The following is an 11354-nucleotide window of genomic DNA, read 5'->3' as shown; positions in this document are numbered from 1 at the left end:
AAAGTATTTAGAGCTGGTAGTTTGTATAACCCAATTAAGATTTGCTCCAATTCTCAGAATTTTTAAGTCAACGAATGACAGAACGCGTTTAGATATCTTTTATATTCATTAATTCAATTAAATTAAAAGAGAAAGGGTTAGTTTGTGTTGTAGTAATAAACATGGTCTCAAAGATTTATTATTTAGGATTTCTATCGACAATGATTGCACCCCAACGTATATCCAACAAATTCCTTGTCCTTAACATTCAGTATATGACAAACCAGGCCTTTTCCCACACACATACAAGCATACACACTCCCGCAACGAGTGCCCAAAGTTAAATTCATTTAGAGATTTAACAGTTCTGTTTAAGCTTAAACAAGCTTATATCCTAAAGTGATACTCTAAATAGAATGTTGAAGAAACCAAATACAATAATTTATTATTAATGAGAAAGCATATAATGTTATTATAAACTTAAATAATATATAAAATTTATGTTTTTATTGGATAAAATTGTCTAGTTATAATAATGAATCCTACGACTGAAGCTTTAAGAAAAGAAAAGTTTAAAAAGTTGACACAATCTTTGTTTGAAGCGCCTGAAAATCAGGTAAAAATTCTTTGTAAATAAGTATTTTTAGACTTTTTGAATTGATAAATCACTGGTATAGAAGTTTAAATGGCAAAAAAACGTTAGTTTCATATAGATTTTATTTAAAAACGTTAGTTTCATATTGATTTTATTTAGAGTATATTAGAAATAATATGTCTATTTATTTATTATCTGAGAGTATTTAGTTTTAGCAACAGGCAAAAATTGATATAATCATCTTAAACATAAATTTATTTTTGTTAAATAGAAATTAAATACTAAGCTTTTCTTGAAGGGTTAAGCCACTGCATGGCTAGTGCCTCAGCAAAATCCTTATTTTCAATAGATAAGGTGTTCGCCATTCACTTGTAGTCAAAATATCAAATATTCTTGTTATCTTAGTTAGTTGATCTACCAGACGTGAAAGAAGTAGATGCATACCATGCTAGGTAAGAATTTCAATTAATTCATCTATTCTTTAAAAAAAGTGACTGAACTGAGTATCTGTGTCTGTCTATGTAAAGAAATTACCAAGAAGGGTAAGAAAAAGTCTACTCAGCCCTTTAACGTAAGCAAACAACTTTTAAAGGTTGTGTAAATGTGTTATAGATACTTTTTCCTTGGGAAATTTTTTAGATGGATAATACTTCCCCCTTTCTTATAAAATAGCCTAAAACCTGAAAAAAAAAAGAATTTAAAACATTCGTCCTATCATAATTTTTTTTGTATGTCAGATACTGAGGATATTCTCAGGTGGACAGACAGGTAGCCAACAGGCCGGTCATACAATAAAATATTTATTCCAGGTATGGAGGATATTCTCAGGTGGACACACAGGTAGCCAGCAGGCCGGTCAACCAATAAAATATTTATTTCAGGTATGGAGGATATTCTCAGGTGGACAGATAGGTAGCCAGCAGGCCAGTCACACAATAAAATATTTATTCCAGGCATGGAGGATATTCTCAGGTGGACAGACAGGCTGCCAGCAGGCCGGTCACACAACAAAATATATATTTATTTCAGGTATGGAGGATATTCTCAGGTGGACAGACAGGCTGCCAGCAGGCCGGTCACACAACAAAATGGACAACATAAAATCTTCTACAATCAAAACAGACTCAGTGAAGATTTTTCTCGTGAGGTAAATTGCACTTATTATACTATAATCAAGTCAATTTAACATGCAATTATTAACAGTCAATTGATGATTATGTTCATTAGAGTAAAACAATAAGGGAGGGATTATATAACTATTTATCTTCACCCCTTGGACCCAGTGTTGAGTTTCAATTGGGTCTTTGAATATCAACCAATGGCAATGCAAATATTAGCACAAAAATGTCTCAACAAAAGAGCGGAAAGCAATTTGCTAGCAGACGAAAAGGTCCTCGACACTTGATCCATGTAGTTGTCTGGATTATACATCTATTATAATATTCAACGAAAGGTTAGTCCGGAACCTGTATACATATTGGGATCCTATAACGATAAGAAAGAAACTGACACTCTTGTTTTTATCTTATACAATAACGATTCATATAGAGTGACGATGCACTGGGACCTTCATTGAGCGCTTCAAGACAATCTACTGCTACAGTTAAGAACTCATCAAGGATATCAACAGCTAGGTAAGGTTTTAATACTTCATTAATGAGCGTTTTTTGTAAGTAATTAACACTGTTTCTACTTTCATTCAAGTTGTCTCGGGGGAGAGGGAGGTTAGAAAATTTCTTAAAACCACTTTTTTTATAAAGCTTACAAGTACAACCGGACCAGTAATTTTTGAGATCTTTAGCTTTAGAGACTAAAAATAATGAGAATGAAAAATATTTATTCTTATTTTTATTGTGCTATAGTACTGAACCAACAGAAAGATCCACAACACGAAGATCCTCTAAGACAGCTACTAAACAGAGACCACCACCCCAAACAGCCAGTGGTAACAGACCTACAACAAGCTCAACACCAGCTGCGAGTTCTACAAGATCTTCTAAATTGTTAGGTAAGAATGTTTGCTGGTTTCCTGCCTGTAAAAGGATGTCTAATGTCTGTCTGTGCGTAGCAAAGGATCTCGCTGACGGCTGAACCGATATGGTTCTCCTTCACAGGTTCTCAACTTGACAGGTAATCTCCTTTACTATGAAACTTCTTTAGGGTCCTGACAAGGTTAATTAATGTTTTAGAAGAGGGTATCTTAAAACACTTAAAAGATAAATCACTCCTACAATTTTTCCTTTTTTAAACTAAAATTTAAGGTATAGATTTTACTTCCGCTCCTTCTTCCCACTAGGGGCATAGCCGCTAGTTATTAAATATGATTTTTTTACCCTTAACACGTCATCATGATATAATTATAGAATTATTTGACATGAAAGGTTTCGTGATTTTATTCTGCCCTTTGAATGTTATTCTTTGTTTACGTTAATAACATTTTAAAGAGGTATGGTAAAAAAGAGCGCTCTAAACAAAGATAAGCTCATTCACTTAATTTTGAAATCAAATTTATTAAGAGGAGAGGGGGGGGGGGGAGGTGGCTTTTCGTTTGTATTTTTAGGTAAGTATTGGTCCTGGTCAGGATCGCTGCTGTAGGGCACCTCAGGCTTAAGTCCCGCAGGTTTATGTTCCCCCGAATTGATTAGACACAGGAAAGAAAAAAAAACCTCTGTTAAAATTTAATTAAAATAATAAGGGGGGAGGGGGGGGGGGGCTGAACATTCACTTAAAGCGCTATTTAAAGTCATAAAAGAATTTTTATCACTAGATAACCAAAACTAAATTAAACCATTTCTTGACGATCAATGAACTATTACAGTACTCTTTTAAAATGTTTCTTTATAAAATCCTAAAACATAAAAGAACTATTAAACCTCTCCCTTCCGAAAACATATTTTTTTCAGATGAAGAACTAGAATCAATAACTTCCAAAGCTGCCCGTGTACTAGAACTAAAATCATCAGTAAGACAAGACTTGGATGATGACAATATTTTACTAAATGTTGAGGAACGACAAAATACTCTGGGAAGAGCTTCCTTGCTACATCAGGTGTTTTAAAATATTTTGGTGTTTTCCCTTAAAGTGTTTATCCAGCACTGTACAACCCTTGAAATTATGTATATTGATAGAATGGGGTATTCCTATTGTTTAAGAATGAATATTTTTTACCCGAGGGAATAAATGATGATATTATATGACAACCAATAAAGATTACATTCTAAATTGATCATTTGGTAAAAATAAATTGATTTGAAATTTATCCATGTTACTGGAAATTTCCCTTACGTCATCATTAAATAAAAGTATCACGATCACTGTATCTCGTAAACCCCTGATCCGATATGGGAAGGATACCTTCACCCTCCAAAGAAAAATCTCCCCTAGGAAAAGATATATTTAAACCGTATCTTGTTAAAAAATACTGTAGAAAGTATTTTTTTTTAACAAATACTTTTTGGAAAGATTACCTAATACCTTAGATTTGTTTAACAAAAGTTAATAAATATTTCCAATTGTTTGTTATAGAATAAAACAGATAACTTGCTAGCCGAAGAACAAGAGTTGATAAGAAATTCTGCACGTCTCGCGCCTTTACCAAAAGTTACTAAAAAGGTAAAATTTAAGGTAAACTAAAACCATGTTATTTTGTCATTAATTTCATAGTTGTAAATAGCTAATTCATAATTTTATACAAGTGCAAAAACCTGTAACCAACAACTAAATTAATTAGAAAAAGTATTCAACAAATAATAGTTCATTCATTTTTCTTTGGGGTGGGGAGTTTAATGTTTCCTCATTGTAAAAATTCTTGTGGGGGGGGGGGGTGGGTCATACAGCCCAACTTGCACAATCTTTTTAGAATGTATAATGGTTCTCTCAAAATAATAAAATAATTAACGAATCTTTTATTAACAACTAGCGGCTTCGCCCCTAGCCTCTAGGGGATTTGCCCCAAGAGGTATAATTACTTCTTCTATTACTTACCCAGCAGAACGGATCGCAAATTTTCGCACCTACCCAGCAGGAAAACATTTTCTCGATTAAATAACGAATTCGCAAAATTCGTAAAAAAATAGTCTAATGTGTTCTCAAGAAAATTACTACTGGTGCTGCTCATAGTCTTATGTGTTCTTAAGAATTTTTTTTTTTTTTGGGGTGGGGGGTAAATTTTAATTTTTGGGGGGGTTTGGGGTGTCCCATCCCCCAAGAAAATAGCTTAAAACCACCACAGGACTGATAGGTAGATACCCTGAAGAGTAGAATCCGATCGGTTCAGTGGTTACCGAGATCTTAAGGGACGGACAGACAGACAGACAGACGGTCAGACAGACAGACGGACAGACAGACATCATTCTACTTTGTATTATAGATATTGTACAATTTTTATCTAAAAACAATCATATTTGATATTTTTGAAAAGATATAATATTTTTCTCAAGGCCAAACAGAAGAATTCAGATGGACTATTAGAAGATGAACTGGACTTGTTGAACCAATCTCTGTCAGCTGCAAGATTTACTCATCTTAGAAATTTAAAGGTATGTTATAGTTATCTATTGTAACGTATCATAGACAGCTATCCGCGGATAGTAAAAATAAAAAAAGTCTGAGATTAAAACGAGTTTTGTCCTTGTCTAACAAAACTAGTATTAATTTCATTCTTTTTAGTATTGCTGAAAGCCGGTTCTAATCCAGCGGATACTAATTGGTATCGAAGCCATACTAAAAAATCTTTTCCTAATTTCTCTTTAGTTTCCAAACAGCTGAAGTTGACACACGATAGCTAACAGACAACCAACTTTAAATTTCACAACCAATAACTGTTATTTGATCATAGTATATACCTTGAGCTAAGCGAATTAGTAGCGAATTTAACTTTGTCTGTCTGTCCGTCAAGTTATGGGAAAAATGAGGTTTTCTAAGGTGCTATTTAAACCAATGAATATTCATAATATAATTTACATGGATTGTCTTAATTATTTTTATACAAAGGTTTCATAATTTTTAAAAAATTTATAGCATATTCTCACATGTTCATGTTATGACAACTGAACAATTGTCATATAACTCACCCTGCCTGTATGTCGTTTATATGCTTAGCAAGTTCGCTACTTATGAATAATGTCATCCATGTTTAGTTGCAACGAATCAAGGATGAAGAGAAATCAGATCAATACAATGAACTTTTAGTTGTCAAAGACTTGCAGGCAAGCATCAAAACAATAAAATATAATTTGTTTTTAAAAGCGAAGCTTTTCTATATTCAGGGTTGATCTATCTGTGCTCCCGTCCGTAACGGATAACTTTCAAAATTATTTTAGATATGTCAAAATTGTTATATCGATTTCAAACTTTACATGATGATTCCTATAAGAGTCACGATTTAGAAAACGTAGCAACTCTATAATCGTTACCAGAAAGTCAATCTAAACAAGCCACTACGTTTTTTAAAAATGATTATTAGGTCAACAGTGTACATTAATATGAGTGTTGGATCTCCGTAATCAAACCTTAAAATGAAAATATGTCTTTTAAGCATTTATACTTATTTATCATATAAATATAATATGTTTTAGAGAAAGAAATCTGAAGAAAGAAAAGATTCCAATATAAGTAGAAAGTCTTCTTTAGAAACTTTTAAGGTACAAATAGTTTTTGGTTTTAAATTTTAAAAGCATTACTATTTGTCAAATGTAATCATTAGCTTTCATTAAACTTAATTACAATGAACAAAAATTCGATGATAATTATCATAGCAAGGATGACAACAGATATAAAAGCGAAGCTCTAAAATTAAAAGGAAGGAAAAACTGACGTTAACACCAGAAGAGTGTCAAAACTTGATAATTAGGTGTAATTTTACAATTACAGCAAAATTACTTAAATACCAATACTATCAAAGGACATATACATCTTTGACCTGATTATGGAGATGCTTCGTTCAACACATTGTAACTTGTTATCATAGGAATCATTACTTCAAAAATTAATAATCAGTTCCTACAGCTTTAAAATTAATTTTCAGGGATTGGAAGCGACGAAATACAACGACCTGCCCTCCAATGTGTACGATGATTTGCCAAGTAACATTTATGACGACATGCCCGAAGCTTTCAGTGATATTCCCTCGGACTTGTTTGATAATATACCCCGAGCTGTCACGGCTAGGAATAGATCTCGGGTTGCAAGAAGAAAGGCGGAATTAAATATTCCTGACCACACACAGGTAACTTTATAAACATGGCATTTCCTTACTACAGCTACTTCATAACTAAGCAAAACGCGCAATATAATTTAATTTATACGATTATGTCTTTTTAGGTATACTTTGAAATATTTTTATACTATTTTGCAATGCTATTTAATGCATTACTTTCCTTCTATTAGCTGCATATTCATAGTTTTTTAATTCTTTTTTTTTCAGGCAATTGTGTTACAAACATTTTAAACAATCCTTACTAATTAATATCAAATGTTGTCCTTAAGTTAAACTAGCATAAATTAATCTTAATTCTCAAAGAGGAAAAGTACATTGAGATATTTATTACACTGGTCCCCAATGTTTTATGGTAAAGTTTTCTTATTCTTTATCTCAACAATTTTGGGAAATTTTATCTAATTCGGATTGGTTGGTTCATTAAGTTGAGTGTCCAAAAGTTTCAACCACTAAATTTAATCTACAGAAGGAGTAATTTATTGGGGATATACATCAATTATAATTCTACTATGTCAAACTACATTATTTTAGGATATGTTAAGTCTTCAACAACAACAACTTCACCTAGCCACAAAACCAGTCGAACAAGGACATAGCAGACCATCATTGGACAGGCAGGTAGCTGTAAGGGATAAAAATCCGCAAGAAAATGGCCACCATCAGCAGCCAAGACAACATCCTGAGGGGGGAAGAGAGATTGGGTTAATTGCATTTCTTTTCCAGGTAAAAGTTTGTCTAGCTAACTTTTGTTCTTTAAAATATGTAAGAACGTTATTATTTAAAGATTAAAAGTAAGCCAAAACATTCCAATGTTAAATATTAATTATGTTCGAAATAAGTCATGCTCTTAAATAAAGTAGTAGGTTCTTTTGTTAAAGCTTGAAATTTCAATAACTACTGAATTGATTGACTTCTTCTTTTCAAGGAAATTTCACATGATCATGAGATGGTTTTAGGCTGTTTAATTTTTAATTTTCATCCTTGGGTTGGTTTTAGGCTATTTTTCTGCCACTTCAAAAGCCTTTTATTACAGATCCCCAAGATACTATTTGCGCAACCGCAAGTGTTGTATAAAGTAGTTTTTTTTGTCTGTTTAGATCTCAAAAACCATTTAAATATTTCAGTTTCTATTGGAGGGAAGATTCACATAGCCAATTTGACAGTTTTAGATCAAGTTACTTCTAAAGTTTTTATATGGTGTGATGCTATTTTCTACTATCGTTTTCCTTTTTAATTACTTTGACCTTAGACGAAGGGCCGACTCCAATAGTATCTAACAAAGTAACAAAGTAATCCCATAACATTTCAATGTATGCCTATATGATTATTATAAGGGCTACAGTAATTAAATTCACAGAAAATACAGTGCAAAAAACTGAGAAATTGGATTCAGTTTAACCTTTTTTTTCCAAACAAATTTGCATTAAACTTAAGCATGATAATCCCAAACTTTTAGAACTTTTAGAATTCACTGCAATATCATAAACATTTAATAAAGTTTTTACTAATCCACGAAGTTTTGCTTTAATTTTAAATAAAAAGTGAATGCTGTTTTAAAATCCTTCCTATTTTAAAGTTATTGGCAAAAACTGCATATGCAATAAGCAGGGTTGCATGGTATAAGTTTTATTTAGAATTAGCCTAGAGCAATCGGTTGGAGGCTAAAATTTGGCGACTATCCACCTACCCTCCACTCCTATTAGATGAATGAATTGACCAACAAATGACTAGAAAGATAGCAACCGAATTTCTCCCTGTCATAATATCCACGTATATTCTACATCCATTATTTTGTACAATTTAGTAGTTATCTCATTTGTGTATCAATTCAACACTGGTTCTTCAAGCAAAATGTTTTCATACTGATCACAGCTAATTTTTACTCTAAATGATTCAGTAATTTTACAGTGTTAAAGGTCTTTAAACAACTCTAAAACTAAATTCTAATCTAGAATATTAAACCTGCTCAGTTCACATGCAAATTAATTCAAATTTTTATCAACACATACTTTATAGTAACTTTAGGCCTTGAATTCTTTTTTTGCATTTGATAATCTGATAAACTTTGATTTAGTTTAAATCAATACAGGTTTTCAAACTCCTTTTAAATGCATAAAAAATATTTAGTAAAGCAATAGAGGTAGAATATAATTGCAGTTTATTATGAAAGGGGAAGAATTGTGGTCAATTTAGGTTGCTAACATGGACACTATTTATTGGTCAGTTTGTTTATCCAGTAGAAGGAAAGGGGATGGGGAAAAGGTGATGGATAAAGAAGATCGTTTTTTAAGCCAGCTTCTTGTTTCACTTCATTAGAGTAGATGATAGTCTGGTGTAGGATCCAAGTAAAATAAAATGCATCAGTAAACCGTAGATACACATTTAAGAGAAAAAAAGAACTTTTTCGTTAAAAAATATTTCACTACACTTCCTTGTACAGGGGGGCAACTTCTAATAAAAATTATATGCTATTCATTTTTAGGGATCACCTTTAATAGCTGGAGATACATTGAGAGACAGAGGACGAATATCAACTAATAACCAAGTAAATCAAAATATTTTTTTGTTTAGATTTAAATTTTCTATTTTGAAACCACGATTTGTGGATTAGAGGTACCCAGCCTTTCAAAAAAAACTTGTCTACTGTTATTTATTTTAATCAATTTTCAAGAATTTTATAAAAGAAGATAAATTGCGAAATAATTATGGGGGAAAAATTTTAATTTAATTTGTAGGTTGAAAGTGATTTTATGTTTGCCCTGTTCATCCAAGAACAAGAACAACAGCTAGGAAAAGCCAGGCAGGCCAAAGCAAAGGATAAAAAAGAAGAGGTACTTTACATCAATAAATTGTTTGATTAATTTTATTAAAAATGTTAAAAATAAAAATGAATTAAGCAAATCAGAAATACTAAGAAAGGTTTGAGTTTTAACAATTTTATAAGTAATTATAGGCCAAACATTTGCTGATCAAGGACAATATCACACTACATTTCTACAAATCATTTTGAAATTAAACAGAAAAGCTCAGTCATTGTTTTAGATGACTTTATAATGTTTCAAAAAGACCTTCCTTTGTATTTCTAACTTGAGCCAAAAATAAAAGTTGTTTGTCCTGTCCATTAATATCTCTTTAACTGGCACACACACTTGCACTTGATTAGGTTGTGAAATAATTGTGCGCGATGCTTCCAGGGGGAGAAGGAGGAGGAGTTTGGTCATTTCTGTGCACCCCACTGTCCTGGATTCTGTCAGGCTAACCAGTGCATATTCCACTCTACATAGCACACCCTGGCACCTGGATTCTGTCAGGCTAACCAGTGCATATTCCACTCTACATAGCACACCCTGGCACCTGGATTCTGTCAGGCTAACCAGTGCATATTCCACTCAACATAGCACACCCTGGCACCTGGATTATGTCAGGCTAACCAGTGCATATTCTACTCTACATAGCACACCCTGGCACCTGGATTCTGTCAGGCTAACCAGTGCATACTCCATTCTACATAGCACACCCTGGCACCTGGATTCTGTCAGGCTAACCAGTGCATATTCCACTCTACATAGCACACCCTGGCACCTGGATTCTGTCAGGCTAACCAGTGCATATTCCCCTCTACATAGCACACCCTGGCACCTGGATTCTGTCAGGCTAACCAGTGCATACTCCATTCTACATAGCACACCCTGGCACCTGGATTCTGTCAGGCTAACCAGTGCATATTCCACTCTACATAGCACACCCTGGCACCTGGATTCTGTCAGGCTAACCAGTGCATATTCCCCTCTACATAGCACACCCTGGCACCTGGATTCTGTCAGGCTAACCAGTGCATATTCCACTCTACATAGCACACCCTGGCACCTGTATTCTGTCAGGCTAACCAGTGCATATTCCACTCTACATAGCACAGCCTGACATGACCTGGCACAACCTGTTGTATACCAACAACAAGCACTGTAATTTGGTGAAGCATTAATAAGATTTGTAAATTGAGTGTATAATTATGCAAGGACGTCCATACAGGGGGGGGGGAGGGGTGAGAAAAGGGGTGTTTAATCCCATCCCCCAAATAAATAGTTTACCCCTCCCCCCTATAATAAAAAGTGTGGACGTCATTGTGAGCTTTGTTTCATCAAAATATGGTTTTTATCGAAATTAATGCACATCCATAAAATAAGTATGTCTTAAATAAACATACTAATTGTGGGAAATCTTCAATAAACTATATAGAATTTCAAATAAAGTTAAACTAATTTTCAGAAAAGGATAACGTAATTAAAATTTTATTCGTATATTTTTACCTTGGATAAGCTATAACTTCAAGTAAATTGTACACACAGTCACAATCACCAAAAACCTCAAAATAATTGTTTAATGATATTTTATAAATTTGATATTAATATCCCAGTGAAAAAAAAACATATCTTATATTTATAATGCATTTTTTGTAATTTACAAATTAAATTGGTGCCATTTAATACCAAAATTATTTAATGTTATTTGTAAAAACATGTCTAAATGAATAAAATATAAAAATTTTATTTAAAATTGTAAAA

The 11354-nt window shown here is 32.9% G+C and overlaps 1 protein-coding gene across 4 annotated transcripts; it reads left to right on the top strand.

Annotated features, from left to right (window-relative positions):
• The first annotated feature begins 249 nt into the window (after positions 1-249).
• Positions 250-10567, top strand: LOC145319674 (uncharacterized). 4 transcript variants are annotated; one of them, XM_080161969.1, is made up of 15 exons: positions 250-595; positions 980-1026; positions 1604-1721; positions 2123-2208; positions 2437-2582; positions 3478-3623; positions 4101-4187; positions 5015-5113; positions 5714-5782; positions 6152-6217; positions 6601-6801; positions 7324-7515; positions 9275-9337; positions 9528-9623; positions 9987-10567. In XM_080161969.1, the coding sequence occupies exons 1-15, from the start codon at positions 515-517 to the stop codon at positions 10074-10076; spliced, it is 1587 nt and encodes a 528-aa protein (XP_080018095.1). In that variant the 5' UTR covers positions 250-514; the 3' UTR covers positions 10077-10567. The 4 variants fall into 4 exon arrangements, with proteins under 4 accessions (XP_080018095.1, XP_080018088.1, XP_080018109.1 ...); XM_080161962.1 differs by having other exon boundaries at positions 4101-4199; XM_080161983.1 differs by having other exon boundaries at positions 9956-10396.
• The last annotated feature ends 787 nt before the right edge of the window (positions 10568-11354 follow it).

This window comes from Acartia tonsa, chromosome 1, assembly GCF_053477335.1.
Source record: "Acartia tonsa isolate MP-2025a chromosome 1, ASM5347733v1, whole genome shotgun sequence".
NCBI classification, from domain to species: Eukaryota; Metazoa; Arthropoda; class Copepoda; order Calanoida; family Acartiidae; genus Acartia; species Acartia tonsa.
This window is presented reverse-complemented; position numbering and strand designations above follow the sequence as displayed.

Coding starts and splice junctions, on each gene's coding strand:
- LOC145319674 (XM_080161962.1), top strand. CDS start 515: ATGAATCCTACGACTGAAGCTTTAAGAAAAGAAAAGTTTAAAAAGTTG. Junction 1,027..1,603: donor GTAGATGCATACCATGCTAG/GTAAGAATTTCA, acceptor TATTTATTTCAG/GTATGGAGGATATTCTCAGG. Junction 2,209..2,436: donor TCAAGGATATCAACAGCTAG/GTAAGGTTTTAA, acceptor ATTGTGCTATAG/TACTGAACCAACAGAAAGAT.